This window comes from Rhinolophus sinicus, linkage group LG09 (genome assembly GCF_036562045.2).
Source record: "Rhinolophus sinicus isolate RSC01 linkage group LG09, ASM3656204v1, whole genome shotgun sequence".
NCBI classification, from domain to species: domain Eukaryota; kingdom Metazoa; phylum Chordata; class Mammalia; order Chiroptera; family Rhinolophidae; genus Rhinolophus; species Rhinolophus sinicus.
The window spans coordinates 668,245-685,885 of NC_133758.1; the positions used below are offsets into that span (position 1 = coordinate 668,245).

The 17,641-nt window shown below is 40.7% G+C and overlaps 1 protein-coding gene across 11 annotated transcripts in view; it reads right to left on the bottom strand.

The window, feature by feature from the left end:
* ATP9B (ATPase phospholipid transporting 9B (putative)) overlaps positions 1-17,641 on the bottom strand; it is a 172,869-nt gene that overhangs the window by 139,998 nt on the left and 15,230 nt on the right. For 9 of the 11 annotated variants that reach the window (XM_019715633.2, XM_074339808.1, XM_074339809.1 and 6 more), the window contains exons 4-5: positions 16,813-16,926; positions 10,508-10,616 (exon numbers count right to left, since the gene is read on the bottom strand). In XM_019715633.2, coding sequence (XP_019571192.2) covers positions 10,508-10,616; positions 16,813-16,926 — 223 coding nt within the window. The remainder of the gene's footprint in view (positions 1-10,507; positions 10,617-16,812; positions 16,927-17,641) is intronic. The other 2 variants (XM_074339810.1, XM_019715655.2) reach the window with 1 other exon arrangement.

Below are 17,641 nucleotides of genomic sequence, written 5' to 3' on the forward strand. Positions count from 1 at the left end.
ACCCTCCATTCGTAGCTTTACAGATACAGGTCAGGATTGAAAACTGAGATCTAAAGTTTTATTACAAAAAGTGACTCTTAGGGCCAGCCCGGTGGCTCAGGCGGTTAGAGCTCCATGCTCCTAACTCCAAAGGCTGCCGGTTCGATTCCCACATGGGCCAGTGGGCTCTCAACCACAAGGTTGCCAGTTCAATCGAGTCCCACAAGGGATGGTGGGCTCTGCCCCCTGCAACTAAGATTGAACACGGCACCTTGAGCTGAGCTGCCTCCCAGATGGCTCAGTTGGTTGGAGTGCGTCCTCTCAACCACAAGGTTGCCGGTTTGACTCCCACAAGGGACAGTGGGCTGCGCCCCCTGCAACTAGCAATGGCAACTGGACCTGGAGCTGAGCTGCGCCCTCCACAACTAAGATTGATAGGACAACAACTTGACTTGGAAAAAAAAGTCCTAGAAGTACATACACACTGTTCCCCAATAAAATCCTGTTCCCCTTCCCCAATAAAATCTTTTTTTTTTTTTTAAAGTGATTCTTTTCCATGATATATTGTGTAAATTCTTAAAATACCTATATTCCGTCTAGTGTACAACAGTCATGCATAAAATGTAGTATACAGTATTGACGTAATATCATGTTAGCATCATATAGAGTAGATGAAGCATTACAAAGGCATTTGAGACTCCAAGCTTTCGCTCAATCCCTGTGTCTCTGGACACGCTTCCTCCTTCCTCTCTTTCCTCTGTTTCCTTGCCTCCCTCCCTCCTTTTTTTCCTCTGTTTCTCTCCCTCCCTCCCTCCCTGTCTCAGTGGTCTTCTTACCCCGATGGGTCTCCTTTTAGGACTAACAACAGCCTTGTGAGTGTCTTTACATTTTTGTAACTACTGTTTTAAAATGGGAAAAGGTACAATTCTTTTATGTTGAGTTTATTCTGAAAGCTAACAGAACAAGAGGTAAGTTCACGTTACATTATCAAAACCTAACATTACCAGTCATTCAATGACTTTTAGACTACATTAAACTCATCATAAACCTTATTTCCTAAACACCTCTTACAGCAGCTAAGTTTCAACAGTACCAAACAAGTTCCTAAAAATGTGTTTGGAGGCTATCAATAAGCTTTATAAGTGTTGTATTTTTCATGTTCCTCAATTATATATTAAACACATAAGGGGCGGAGCTACTTTTTATTCATACTATAAAATAGCAAGGTTCTTTGGAATGATGAGGTGTGATCACAAAATACAGTGAATGTTTAAATAAAAAAATGTATTATTCAGTGAGGTCCAACTTATTCAGTGAGGTCAGTTGGATGTGAGCTACGTTGAGCTAGTGTTGAGAAGTGTGTTTTAAAGTGTGCCGTAAATGACACATTCCCATTAATTCCCCTCAAAATACTTCCCTTGCTTCGAACAAACTTATCCCATCACTCTTGCCACTTTCTGAAGCAGTTCTGAACGTCCTCTTTCGTGAGTGTCTTTAGTTGTGCTGTTGTGGCTGCCTTGATGCACTGAATCGATTCAAAACGTTTACCTTTCATGGTCATTTTGACTTTGGGGAAGAGCCAGAAGTTGCACGGTGACAGATCCAGTGAATAAAGTGGATGGGGACACACTGCAATGTTTTTATTAGACAGAAATTGCGGTATACCAGAAGCGATGTGTGACATGGAGCCTTTCCATAGTGATCACAACATACAGTGAATGCTGCTGCCGTGTGCCATCCAACGGAAAGGCAGGGATCTTCAATACAGGAAGCTGCGCGTCAAACCTTTGTAATAGTGTGTGACAAGTTCCAACTTATTCAGTGAGGTCAGTTGGATGTGAGCTACGTTGAGCTAGGGTTGAGAAGTGTGTTTTAAAGTGTGCCGTAAATCATCCTCCATCATGACAACACTCTGTGACACACATTACTTCTGGTATACAGTGATTTCTGTCAAATAAAAACATTATGGTATGTCCTCGCCCACCTTATTCACCGGATCTAGCACTATGCGACTTCTGGTTCTTCCCCAAAGTCAAAATGACCATGAAAGATAAACATTTGAATCGATTCAGGATGTCGAGGCAGCCACAACAGCACAACTAGAGACACTCACAAAAGAGAACTTCCAGAACTGCTTCAGGAAGTGGCAAGAACGATGGGATAAGTGTGTTCAAAGAGAAGGGGAGTATTTTGAGGGGGATTAATGGCAATGTGTCTTTTACTGTAATAAACTTTTAAAAATTTAAACATTCATCGTGTTGTTTGATCATACATCGTATATGTGCAACAAATCTTAAGCTATATCCACAACTGATAAGTATATGTGTAGTAATGGCCAGGAAATAGCCACAAATGAATGTCTTTTTAAATTATTTCTGCCTCAGTCACTTCAAGCTTCCTGTCTGCACCCCACTATTACGTTTATGGCTAAGCACCAGGCAGTGAAGATACCTCACTGATCTCATGTTCCCTGAGTTCACTCAGCAGAAGCCCCATCTTGTCATTTAAGGCTATTTGCTCTCCTACTGCCCATCCTCCTGCTTTTGTACACTCTCTGTCATGGACACATGTAAAAAGAAGAGGAAGAAACAGTTGTAGTCATAAGATGTAATAAATGTAGGAAATAATTTTTAAATATTTTGAAACAGAAAACATATCCTTTATCTGACTCCTTAATCAATATTTTACATATTAGAGAGGTAGTTATTATTCCGTCACATGATAACAGACAGAATTTATATTTAAAAGCCTTTAATTTTTAGGCATTATCTAGCGGTCGTTATTTATTTCAATGGAACTTACTTGCAATGACATGTTTAAGGAAAACAGTTTATGGTAAAAGCAGTGTAAAAAGTTCTCTCGTGTTAATATATTACAGTATGAACAGAATATGAGAAGGCCGAGCAGCACAGTGCCAAACCAGTATGACAACGGGACACGCCTCGAAGTCCCGGGCAGGCCCACCACTGTCTGCCTAATCTTTGATTTCTGCAGCTAGATAAACTTAAATCACTACCAAAGTTTAAGGTACAACATACTGTTACTATAGGTCATTCTTAGTTAATAAGTTCTAAGACTTTCAGTCACTACAATGAGGAGATGTACGGAGCTGCGGCCTCCCTCACGCATGGACTACAAATGCGTGCAAACACCCAGGGCCCAGTGGAGAGGGCATGCCCGGCTGTGCCAGTCCTGACAGAGGGAGAGGAGCCAAGGGCAGCCGCCATCTGTCCCAGCCCATCTCCTCAACGTGATCACTGACCCACAAGACGCAGGCTGAGTTCTTGAAGCTCCCAAGTGTGCAGGCTGTTGTCAGCAGCTGCTGAAAGAGTGAGGAAATTGATAGTCGGACCCTGAAAGACTGCTGAGTGGCTGTGACCAAGGTTTCAGTGTCATGGGTCTACTTCACGAGCAGAGGTGACATTTCTCAGTGATCTTCTATGTCTTTAGTGTCTCATGTTTTCTGTTTGGGGAAGGAGGTGGGAGGAGAGGCTCCCCAAGCCACTAGAATGCACCAGAAAGGAACGCTGGCAACAGCCGGCATGGAACAGAGCAGAAAGCAGAGGGAGGGCCCCAAGGAAGCCACACAGTGCTCCAAGGCCTGAGGAAAGAACTCTCGTAACTTTAATGACTGGTTTTAATGTAACTAACTGACCATTTGGGAAACCAAAGAAAAGACAGATTCCTTCTCCATGTAACACATACTTTAAATATAAAATTTCAAATGGAGTAACTTGAACCACAAAAAAATGAAAACACATATAAGTACTGTAAAGAAATTAAAATACTCACACTAACTGGGATTGAATGGATTCTCTAAGATTAAAGTAAAATGACAAAAGGAAAAGATCAGAAAAACTATAAACTTATGCACATCTAAAAAATGATTAAAAAATTAATCATACAAGATAAAAATATTTGCCACATGTGATCAATTTCTCTTAGTATAGAAATTATAATAAGGTAACAATGGAAATAGGAAAAAAAGGTGAATAAACTTCTATAAAAGATCAAAACCAGACAATGAAATGTTAAAACTAGCAAGCAAACCACGATGAGAGCACTTTGCTCCAGTCAAGTTGGTAAGTTGAAAAATGTTCCGTATACAGAGGACCGTGACAGTGGGCGAGAGTGCCATGTGGCGTGCTCCTGTGTGAACGCTGCAACCTTCCCGGCAGCTCGCTGACAGCATTTATCAGGCTTGGAACTTGTCATATTTGACCTGGACAGTCCTCACTGTGTTCACTGACCCCCTGTCTGAGGGCCCACCATGTGCCGGGTGCCAATCAGTCTGCCCAGCCTGGGGGGTGGGGGGGGGGCGGGGGTGGGGGAGGGGTGCACTCACCGGAGGCCATCACAGAGTAAGACCAGTTACCAAAGGGAAGCCTCGGGTGTACCAGACATGCGTACACACAGCTCCTACGTGTTAAGAAAGGACCCTACGTGAGCCAGCAAGTTTCATGTTTCCTGTGTTCCAGGCCCTCATCTTCCAACAATGTAATAAAAACAGTCACATGTGAGTATCATGAAGAAATGAATTCATGGGCCGTCTCAGGGGGCGCCGAGAAAACACACTGGCTGTATGGGTAATGGGTGGCTGTGGCTATTCCTGCATCCGGGTATTTGTCCTGAGTGCGTGTGTCCACCTCGGTACAGCCACAGATCACTAGACCAATGTGAGCATAAGTCTGAAGTGTGTGTTTGTGCCCGACACACACAGCAGGTCACACATCTTACTGTGCAGGAGCAATGCAGTGAGGTGTGCTGAACATTCTTGAGTAACTGTGGGAGTGGATTCTTTTCAAACGCTGCTCAGACCACAGATAAGAAAGATGACTTACGTCTACTTCACAAAAAGGAACTCTGAGATGAATACATGAAAAGCTGGGCATGTCTGTCCAAGAACTGCTTTGACTATATAACTCAAACATATAGAAACAATTTCCACTTCCTGGTGGTGTATTTCGTCTGTACCGTCATAAACATGGACGAACGAGAGGTGACACCATGTAAACAAATAAGGAAAGTCATCAGTGTTTCTCTGACTATTGGGCTGCAGCGATCAACTCTGATTACTTCCAGGTGTATTAGTTGCTAAGCAATTTCTGATGGGAATTCAGCTAACACTTCAGTATACTATTTAAAAAACTATCTTACCATATGACGGTCACAAAAGGAAATCCTTCTTGCCAACTAGAAAATACAGTAACTCATAAAACCATTTGCATTTTATGATTTCCCTGTGAAAGTGCATATAATGCATAGTCAATATATAAAAGACATTAAAGAGGGATTTAAAAATCTCTTGACTTTTAAAGGAATAATTACTACTCCCAAAGTAAATGTCACTAAAAGATGACAAACTTTCATTGAGACCTTCCGTCAATTTCTTAAATGTGAAAGCCAGAATAAGAGGTTCACACGCGTGCAACCACACAGAGTGGGTAGCATGAATCAAAGACGAAACATGTAGGAATAAGGACCATGGGCTCCTTTTGTTCTCTACATGAGTTGGTTTCTTTTTGGCGAGGAGAGTGGAAAACCAGAAACATGTAAATATGTAAATGTTCTTTTACATTCTCTCTCTCACACACACGATTTACATAAGGTTCAAAGACAGCAGACTTTCTTCTCTCTCGCACATGTCTGAACACCTGCAAACAAGTTAGACAACAAAATGCCAGGACTGTTAAAAGAAGTACCTCAGACGGACGGGAAAACAATCACAAGCTGTAGGAGGCCGTAGCACAGAGCTAAGTCAGGCTCCAGTTCTACATATAAAGTCTCACGTGAGCTTTAGGTTTAACATTGGAAAAGACACTCGCTGTGGTTGATGGGATTTAGCCCTGCTGAGGTCTGGGGGCCGATTAACGAAATCAGAGACCTCTGAGTTTATCCTTTCTACTAGAGTACTGGGTGAGCTCTTAGGAAAACACAGGACTTACTCAAGTCTGAACCTCCTGGGGTTATCACAGTGCCGAACACATAGTGAGTGCTTCGTAAGTACTTGTGGAATTGAACTGTGAACTAGTCGACTGGGTAATTACAACCATGGTATACAAGGTACTCACTTCTCCCAGCAACAGCAAGAAAACACAGCCCTGATGCCAAGACCCGGAAGGGAGAGTGGTCCGCAGTTCCCACTGCCCTTCATCAGGAGTCCTGCAAGAGCTGCCAACGAGCAGGGGGATCTACTTATGTTCTCCTCTATTAGGAGGCAAAAGCTAAGGATAAGAGCAGCCCTAAACGAGGAGAAAGGAAGGGAAGGAGCAGCATCAGACATGGAAAACTCCCACACAAGAAAAGCAGCTTCTAGGCACTACAACAAAAAGCTAACTAAAAATCATCAGGGTTGACTGAGATCATCTATCAGTTAAAATATGCTCGGCTCCCAGACGAAGCACCTTTAAGACATTAGCATACTTAAAAGTGGAAGTGGCTTTCCTTAAAGAGAGAGAGAGAGCATTTTCCAGTGTATTTCTACAAGGATGTGCTGAAGACCTCCAAATATTAAAAGTTCTAATACTGCAAATGACACAACAAACCACAGTAAATCACACAAGTAGCCACCAATGCCATTCAGATAAGTAACTGTGAAATATTAGAAATTAAGGAGATGGGCAGCAAATATTCTCGACAACAAAATAAATTTTAAACTGTGCCCAATAATAAGCATAAACATGTATTTCTTATGCCCTAGATTTTACTCCTCAATCATTTGCATCAGAGCAACCAGCCACAAAGCAACGCACCACAGTTGAAAGAACACTGGGTGTCAGAATGGCCAGAATGGTCCAGGTTTACATGGGAATTCACTTGACTCAGTGCAGGTTATTCAGCACGGGCCTCAGGTTTCACATCTGTAACCTGGAGGTAATACCACCCCTCTCCCCGCCCGTGGACAGAGGAACATGGTGAATGTCATCTGCCACACAGGAAACAGCAGCTACCATTACACCATGTCCATTTCATAAATCACCAGCAACGATGACCAATTTTTTTAAAGGTAAATTTCCTTCAGTATTTGAAATAAACCTACTAAAAATTATTTATAAAGTATTTTGACTTCAACTATCACAGAAATATAAAAGACAGTATCAGTATGTCTTCGCCAACATTTTGCATTCCTTTTAGGTGAAAATGACATAACATGAAATCGGCCGTTTTTAAGTGGACAATTCAGTGGCACTGAGGACATTCAGTGTTGTACAACCAACCCCGTCATTTTCCAAAACACTTCCATCCCCACATGGAGCACTTACCCCCATCCCCAACTTCCCCAGGCCAGGCCACCACAGTCTGCATTCTATCCCAATTACTTCACATATCAGTGTATTTCATGTAATGAAATTACACAGTATGTGACCTTCTGTGTCCAGCTCCTTTCACACAGCATAATTATTTTCAAGATTCATCCATGTTACACCATGTATCAGTATTTCATTAAATTGTATGGTTCGCTAACACTGCAATGTACGAATACAGCACAGTTTTGTTTATCCAGTCATCCTCTGAGGGACATTTGGGTTATCACCTTTTGGCGATTGTAAACAGTGCTGCAATGAACGTGGATGTATGTGTATTTGCTTGAGTTTCCTGTTTTCAATTCTAAATTTATCTGAGAATGTCACAATTTCTCCTTCGTTTTTGAATGACACTTTTACTGGATATAGAATTCTTGATTGACAGTTTTCTTTCACTATTTTTTAAATGTCACCCCACTGTGCTCCTCCTGCTGGTTTCTCATCATCTGATTGGAGACCCCTTGTATGTGATAGGTGGGTGTTCTCTGGCTGATCTCAGGATGTTCTCCTGGTCCCTGGGTTTCAACAGTCTGACTATATGTCTCAATGTGGCTCTCCTGTTGCATTTATCCTCCCAGGGGTTCACTGAACGCCCTGAATGTACAGACTGATGTCTTTTATCAAATTAGGGAAGTAAACGGCTATTCCTTCAAATATGTCTCTTCCCTTTCTCTCTCCTCTCCTCCTAAGATTCTACTATGTGTAAATTAGTACACTTGATGTTATCCCACAAGTCTCCTAGGAGTTATTTATTTTTCTTCATTCTTCTTTCTGCTCCTCAGACTGGATTATTTCATGTGACCTAGGTTCGAAGATCACTGATTGTTTCTTCTGCCTATTCTAATCCGATATGGAAACATTATGATGTTTTTCTTTCTGTGGAAGAAGGGACATGTGGAGCTGCCATTTTCACTGATATCACCACACCATTTATTTTTGAATGATACAATTAATGCACAGAAACAAATTTCTGCTCTGCACAAATACCACAATTAAAACAATTTTAAAAACAAGCCAGGATCTATAGTATATTCTAAAAAAAGACAGAGCACCATTACACCTAATTTACCTGGCCATTCTGGGGATTCTTTTTCGCAAAACTAAAGCTAACCTTCTGGTCTACAACACACTTTTCCTCTAGCATGCCAGACTTTAAGCATCAAAGCTTTTTAATAATTAATTTTTCAATTCAATCAAGAATAATCTTTTCAACAAATGGTACTGGGACAACTTGATAATCACATGCAAAAGAATGTGGACTAACCATACACAAAATATGAAATGAAAATGAATCACAAACCTAAATGTAAGAACTCAAACTATAGAACTCCTAGAAGAAAATATAGAAGTAAATCTTTGTAATCTTGGGTTGGCAAACTGTTTCTTAGATAAAACCCCCAAAGCACAAGCAACAAAAGAAAAAACAGATGAGTTGGACTTCTTTAAAATTAAAAATGTAGCAGAGGACACCATCAAGAAAGAGAAAAAACAACCCAAAGCATGAGACAAAATATTTCCAAATCATGTATCTGACAAGGGACTTAAAGCCAGAATACATAAAGAACTCTTATAACTCAATAATAATAAAAAAAATAACCCAGTTAAAAAGGAGGCAAAGAATCTGAATACACATTTCTCCAAAGATGATTTCCAAATGGCCAGGAGGAAGCACATGGGAAGATGCTCTGCATCATCAGGCTGTGGGGAAAAGCAAATCAAAACCAAAGGGAGACCCCACCTCACGTGCACGAGGATGGCTACAATCAAAGAGAGACCATAACAAGTGTCGGTAAGGATGTGGAGAAACTGCAACCCTCATACATGGCTCGTGAGAATGTGAAATGATGCAGCCAATTAGGAAAACAGTTTGACAGGTCATCAAAAACATAGTTACCATATAAATTAGCAGTTTCACTCCTAGGAATGTGTAAAAAAGAAATAAAAACCATGTTCACACAGAAACTTGTACACAAATGTTCATAACAGCATTAAAAGTGGAAATAATCCCAATGTCCATCTACTAATGAATGGGTAAACAAAATGTGATATATCATACAGTGGAACATTATCTGTCAACAAAAAGAAAGTACTGACACATGCCACAACGTGGAATCTTGAAAACATTTTGCCAAGTGAAAGAAGCCAGTGACAAAAGGCTGCACACTGATGATCCCATTTATGTGCAATGCTCAGAAGAGGCAAATTTGGAGACACAAGTAGATTAGGGGTTGCTGGGGCTGGAGGAGGGTAGGGAAGGAACAGGAATGGAGGGTGACTGTTAATACGTGCAGGCTTTCTTCCTGGAATATTAAAATGTTCTAAAATTATCATGGTGATGGTTTCATAACTCTGAGTACACCCAAAACCACTGAATTGTATAAATGGATGAATTTTATGTTATATGAAATATATCCCAATATACTGTAAATTAATATTTTTTTGAACAGGATTATTTCAAATAATTCATTCTACAAATGTCCATATTACTCATATAAAGAGAAGCCACTCTAAACTTCCTACTAAACACTGAGGTTATTATGCATACCCATTTAGTTTTGCAATGCCTTCCCTCATTGCCAAGGTGTGCTTGTCACTTTTCTACTGTCACAATGCCTATTTGTAATAGCTCCACCCATTTCCTTTCTAAAACATTGCTTCTCTTCTATTACTAGGACTAAACATCAAGCGGTAAGCCCTGGATGAAGGTGAAGGAGAAACAGGCACATATCAGTTACCACCTGGTATCGTGACATTTATTTTAGGCGCTCAAAGTCCTTTACTTAAGCATAGCCCTGGTATTAGACGTCTGACTTTACAATCGTATACAAAATATAATGCAAAGAGAGATTTAAATAAGGTGATACTATTATACGATTCACAGAAAATGTGTGAACACCAGTTGGGTCCTACGTGTGTCTAAGTACACAAGCATTATACACAAATCCTAACAGAGCACACTATGCAATTACTAACATATGTGTGTACGTGCATGTGTGTATATATATAATCACACACACATATATCCAAGTATCTAGAGAATGAATACCAGTCTACTCTGAAACTGTATGTATATTATTATAAGACAATTAATTAGATACCACATGCAATCACATAATACTATTTCCAGTAACAGAAGACACGTTTTCTTTTGTTTATGTCAACTCTAAAATGATGATTACACCAAACAAATGATAAGCTGGATTAAAAGTGTCTTGCTAACTAACCTCTTACTGTAAGCTTGCTGTATAGTTGTGAATTCACTTCCTTGTCTCGCTGAAAACGCCGAAATTCATCAATTGCTTCCCTCGTGATAGTAACAGCCAAGACAAATCCCTATAAAACAAAATCAGGTATTTGAGAAAACTTGACTTTAACAAAAAAGGGAAACTTCTTTTACTATTTAGTTTTACCTTTTTTCCCCTCAATTTACAGTTGACCTTTGAAAAACACGGGTGCACTTATACACAGATTTTTTTCAATAAATACCTGTACCAGTTTTGATTTGCAGGTGTGAGTCAGTCCACGGATGCAGGAGGCCACCTGCCACTGAACCGGCATAGCTGCACGCCATGTTATACACAGGACTGGAGCATCCGTGGATTCTGGTATCTGTAGGGGGTTCTGGAACCCGTCCCCCACAGATGCCCAGGAACAACTAAGCTTTGGGCGAATCGAAAGTTCTATGTGGAATTTTGACTGTGTGGCGCCCTAACTCCCATGCTGTTCAGGGGTCAACTGTATACTATTTCTAAAACATAAAATAAATGAACACAAAGAAAAACGATGAAAAGTAACAATGAAATATTATAAAAGGAATATGATATTATATATAGTAAAAGATTTACAATTCTTATACTATCCCAGCCAATTTTAAAAATTCACATTGTAATGTATACTTCAAGCTAAACATCAGAAAATACTTAGTAACCCAAAGGAAAAGAAATTAACAATCTTCAATAAACCCATGAATTAGGTTTGGAACACTCAGACATTCAAATATCAAATTGGCAAAGACTGACATAAAGATTTTATCATTTCTGCACTTAAACCTTACTTTGGATAGAATAAAAGCATTTCGGGACACAAAGCCAATCCCAAGTGACATTTAAACTGATTGATTTTCTTACGTAGTACATCACGCAACTAACTGCACTTGAGCACACATGTGTAGTCACAGTGCTTTTTTCTCTCATTTTTAAACTGAAAACCTGACTAATTTGATGCTCTCTAAGTAACACTTTTATACTCTCGTAATCTATTGTGAACCGTTACACCACTCACGTGGCTTATGTCCATGTTTTTTAAAGCTACGTATGTATTTTCTGACACGAGATGTGAACAATCTCCCTGTGATCCAAGAGCCCTTGTCAGCAGGCGCGTGTTACTAATGCACGTGCTGCAGGCTCCTCCGTAAATAACACACCATGGATGAACGTCCATTGAAAGGAGAGTAATCTTTTCCTCTAGTTTTTTCTGTACAGCCAATAGGTACGTGACATGGGCCACTGGAGCACGCTTCTTGTATTTACTGGAATGTACTCCTCTTTCCGCAGTCAGCCCTGAACGCCAGTGCAGGGCCCCAGCGTCAGTCTACATGGTCCAATGCTCCCGTCACCATTTGTTGAAAATATTATTTCTCCATTGAACAGTCTTGGTACCCTTGCCAAAAACCAATTTATCATAAAGGGGAAGGTTTATTTCTGGACTCTCAATTGTGTTGCTTGATCTACACATCTATCCATCTGCTAGCATGACATGGTCTTGATTACACTAGCTTTGTAGTAAGTTATAAAATGGAAGTATGAGTCCTCCAACTTTGATCTACTGTTCTAGGTTTTACTGGCTACTCTGGGTCTCTTGCATTTTCATATGAATTTTAGGACCAGCTTGTCCATTTCCGCAGAACGCCAGCTAGGGTTTAGACAGAGACTGCCCTGAATCTGAGGATCGATTTGGAGAGCACTGTCATGGTAGTAATACTAAGTCTTTCAATTCTTGAACATGGAATGACTTTCCATTTATTTAGATCTTCTCTAATTTTTTTCAGAAATGTATAGTTTTTAGTATGCGATCTTGCACTTTAGCTAAATCTATTCCCTTTTTTTCTTTTTGATGCTATTATAAACAGAATTGTTATCCTAATGTCATTTTTGGATGGTCATTGCTAGTGTATAAAAATACAAATGGTGTTTGTATGTTTAGCTTGTATCCTACAACCTGACTCATCCATTAGTTCCAATATTTCTGTGTGTGGATTTTCCCACATACCAGGTAACACCACCCGCAAACAGAGGTAGCCTTTCTTCTTCCTGTCCATCTCAATGCCCTACTCCTTTTGCCTTCAGTTCAGTGCTGAGTAACAATGGGCGCAGTCACCTTGTCTTGTTCCTGATCTCAGGGGGACAGCACCCAGTCTTCCAGCATTAGGGTATGTTAGCTGTGCAAAGCACAAGATTTTAAGAACAAGAGAGAGTTCTATATTATGACTAAATAGCTCCATATTAGAGGGAAGTATGTGCTCTAGGAATGGACGTATAGCTGGGTTTTCCAAAGCTGGAAACTTGTGACAAAGCAGCGATGAATCAAGTAGTCATCAAAAAAAACCTATTACTTGGGGGCACAGAAGTACTCTTACTTGAATGTAAATTCATTATTTTATTAGAACTAGAATTAGCAAAAGACAAAAAAATATGATACCCCCCCAAAAAGCTGTAAGAAACTAGAATTATAAAAAGCCTTAAAATATACACTTTAACTGAGCAACTTTACTTCCAGAAACGTATCCTAAAGAAAAACACCAAGAATCCCAGCACTAAATACGAGAAAGTGGAAATTGCCCAGATGTCCAAATAAGAACCGACTGGCGTGTACCCACAGCAGTCGAGGGGGGAAATTCGTTAAGGGATAGGCGAGGCCGTGGCCAGCATTTCCTCATCCCACTGTCCACAACACGTGGGCTTCTACCTTCAGTCTCAATCTGCCGAGTCTCCACTGAGCCCTAAGACACGGTGGTTTATGGAAGGTGTGGGTGAGCACGTCTTCCCACAGGACCCGCTGGGCCCTGCCGTGACCTCAGCCCCCACCAAGTCAGGTACTTGAGCTATGGCGCTGCTACTGGGAAAAGCAGACCTGAACACGAGAGCATCGCGATGAGACACTGTCACCTGCAAAGAATGGTGCTTGCGCACGAGCCTGTCAGTCAAACTGCATGGCAGGCAGGTCCCACGTGGCCAGTCTCCAGCCTGGGACTAAACCTTGTGCCCCGAACTGGAACTCCTATCTCCTATTTCTCCAGATAACCCAGGAGCCAAGTGGAGGAAGTGCCAAAACAATACATATTTTTGTAAAAAGAGAATAAATTCTATTGCTACATTATAGGATCAGTTTCCCTTTGAAGAATATTCTATGCCAGACACCTTTCTATATAGCTGAAATGAGTTACTTTTTCAACATCACAAAAACCTTATGAGATATGTACCTCCAGCCCTAACACAGATAGGAAACAGAGACACAAAAAGAACACGTGACTGTGACAAGTCTCTGGAAGATGGGAGCCCCAGGAATTGATTTTGTTTTCTTTTCATACTTTGCCCACACCTCCAATGTGCAGGCACACTCACGAGGAAGGGTGGAGACAAGGAAGGGTTTGAAAACCACTCTCACTTCTACAGCCTATCTGGTTTTCAATTCTGTATTAACAAAGCACCAGGAACATACTTCATGTGGAAGATGCAGAGTTAAAAATCCCTAATTTCTTTACCTAAAACTCTTTTGCATGGCCAGCTCTCTTCCACCTTATTACTTGTGATAGAAGCATGACAGTCTTTCTGTCACTCTGATTACGCTAGCTTTGCCTTGAAGACTTGTTCTGAAACCTGAACAATATGAAAGGTACTCTACATCCCGACACAACAGTACAATGAAATCACCTTATTTTCAGTTTACGCTATTATATGGGAAAATATAACAGAAATTAGTTCCGAGCCAAAGCTACTACATAACATTGGCAGAAGTGATTGAAAAAGAAAGATTATTAATTAAGCTTATCACTGTTTTCAAAACATCCCTATTTTAGTTAGAGAGCAGAGGGTATAAGCTTGAAGTAACCTGTTTTCTTTAAAATTAGTGGACGTCAGACATCAAATATAAGATGCCTTTATGCTTCCCTGGAGGGTTTTGGGCCAGGTGAAACACGGAAATACTGATTCCTTTTGCTTGAACAACCTTACAAAACCTGAGAGCAAGCAGAGAGATGCCTGACAACCTCAAGTGCACATGACAATCACAGGCCACACCAGGCCCTGGACGTAGGGCTGCAGCTAAAATCCACTGGTCGAGAAAGACCAAGGATTCAGGAATTTAGGAAGAAACCCCTGTTGAAGATTTCCTCTGTTTAAAAAGAAAATGGAACAATAACAGCGCTTTCAAATGAGACTTCAGGGCACATAGGGCCCTTGGCAGTCCTGGCCCACGTGCACAGGACCATGCATTTGGACTGGTTGTTACAGCAAAGTCTGTGATTATGGAAAACGAGAAACAACCTAAAAGTCCTTTCCAAGGAGGATGGACCAATAATTGTGATAGTCATAAAAAGGAATACTTTAGAGACGTGAAAGACCAATGAACTAGATACATGTGTCAACATGGATCAATTTTATAAACCAATGTTAAGCAAAACAAAGCACGTTGCAAAAAAATGTAGAGTAAGATACCCTCTCTATAAAACTTAATCATGCAAAACAATACTGCACAGTTTAATGATACAAACAGCACTGAAATGACTAAGAGCTGCATAGCGATGATAACCTCAGCTTCAGAACAGAGGTATCTCCAGGGGGAAAAAGGCTGAGAGAAAAGAAGGAAGAAAAGGCCCCTCTCCATGGCTGGTGGCTTTCACACCAACTTCCCCACTGCACTGCAAGCATCAGTGTTCCTCATGGGCGCAAGCCACAGGCACAAACACACGGCGCCCATTCCATTCATGACAAACACTGAGAGCCCTGGAGGAGCTGAGCCAGCCCCGCTCCCACCTCTTTTCCAAGTGGTCCCGTCCTCACACTGCGGCCCACCAAGCGTCCTGTAGCCCGACGGCCTTCTGCAACCACTGTCCCCTGTGCCTTCCACACTCGCTTCTCTGATCTGTATGGGGCCCACCCACTCTCTCCCATCACTCAGATGCCATTCGAACACCACCCACCCCCTCAGAAGGGCTTCTTCGACCACCCTGTTGAAATAACTGCATCATTCTCCATCTCCTGTCCTACTTTGTATTTCTCCCTCAGCGCTGGCTGGCTGCGGGGCACGTGGTCCTGTTCAAATTCTCTTTCTTCCCCAGACCTGAGCTGTCAGGACGGCACCATCTGTCTGATTTACGGCTGTATCCACATGGCTTAGACGAGCTGGACACAGACACACTCACTCCCGGCTGATCAAAGAGTGTATATGTCATTCTTTCCATATTTTAACCCACTTTCCCACTTATTTTAATATATGTACCTCTAATATTATGAAATACTTCTTGTATTTAATACGCAGTAACACAGTATTCCAACATCTGCATGGCATGTAGCACAGTTAAACAATCCATTGCTGGACATCTGAAACTTTAAATCATTTTTTCATCAAAAAATAACAGACATTCTTTAGACTTTGTGACCAATCATTCCTACTTCAGGATAAATTCGTCAAATAAAAACACTGCATCCCTTCCCAGGCCTTTGATATATATGACCACAGTAGCCTGCGAATGTACAGACTGACGTTTCCACTACCACCACTTTATATTGCCAGCACAAGGTCTCCTTCAATCTCGCTAATTTAATAAGTGGAAACAATTTATTTATTGGGAATTTGGGGTTCTGTTCCATAGGGTCATGTTCATCGCTCACATCCCCGCTACCCTGGCCTATGGGAACGGGACAGGATTTCTACGAAGGGCTCCCCTCACTGCCCAAGTTCCCTGGCCATGTTACTCGGGAGTCTGCCCCACAGGGGGCAGTGGGAAGCAGTACATTTTTCTAGGTGAAGGAAGCAAGAAGACACGCGTCTGTCTCTATAAGCTGGAAATTAATAAAAACTATGAGCAAACAGCATAAAACTACCAAGACAGTGAGTGTTTGAAATGGAACTATCCAATGATGAGTACCATCTGTCTTTCAAAAAGTTTTATACATTGAGCTGTCAAGCAGAAATTGTCTGGACTTCACTGGGCTACTTTAGCACCGCCACCGTCAGCCAGAGGTGAAAGCCATCCATCGGTCAGGATGTCATGAGTTACCGAGCAGACCACTCAGTGCCCTTCCCAGCAGCTCTGTAGGCCCAGGAGGGAGCTGGCGGGGGGCTGTTATAGGGCTGCCAAGTACTCAAGTGACAGAACTCTGTAAAATCTTTTAACAAAAATGGAATGACACACAGCAACAGTATCACGTTTGTAAAAGCTGATCAATTTCTCTATTACCCATCTCAACTCTTACGACTACATTCTAAATATTTAACAATTTAACTTAATTTCAAAAATCTTTTCTTTTACCAGAGGAGCCCAGTAGGTGTAGAGATAGCCTATTTTCAATGCTGGTACAAACTGTGAGCAGGAGACTACCAGAAAATAGAGATTCAAGAAAAACTTGAATTGTTCATATAAAACCTAAAAAAGGAAAAGAAAAAATTAACAGTCTTTCCAAGGAAAATCTTTAATACCTCAGTTAAATAATTAAAATCAGCACAATACCTAACTATATTTCCATCAAGCAATACACATATGCCCTTATTTACAGGAAATTCAGTAATTTTGACATTGACTTTCCAATAACTAAGTCATATACAGAAATAAGGTTACCCCAACTTATATTTAAAATAAACTGAAAAAAAGACAGAACTTTCAACAATGTTCAAAGTGTCCTCGAAAAGCTTTTGATTTTCTTGTATGCAATCTTCCAGTTTTCCACATTCATCTTCTATTCGATGAATGAATCTTTATATTCACATCAAAGCAAATGAGATAGTGAAGCCTTCCCAATGTTAACAAGTCAGTAAAAATACACACAAATGTGTACCTTGATAACGACTCGGAAAATCTTACAATGGAAAAGTTGTGTTAACCTTACATTTATGAAATGGTAAAAAAGAAAATATGATAACCATATTTTCTGAATGTGGCTATCTGGGTAGCTTTACAAAGACTGAGTGAACAAGCAAAACATAAACAGGTATGACTTCCCCCCAAAAAACTGACTTAATTTCCTGTAAGTACTTATTTCCCTCAAAGTATAAGAAATGATAAAATAGAGGTATGTAAATTACATAGCAATTTTCAGGAAGACAGCTACCGATATACTCTTTACAGTCCTTTAGTAGTTGAT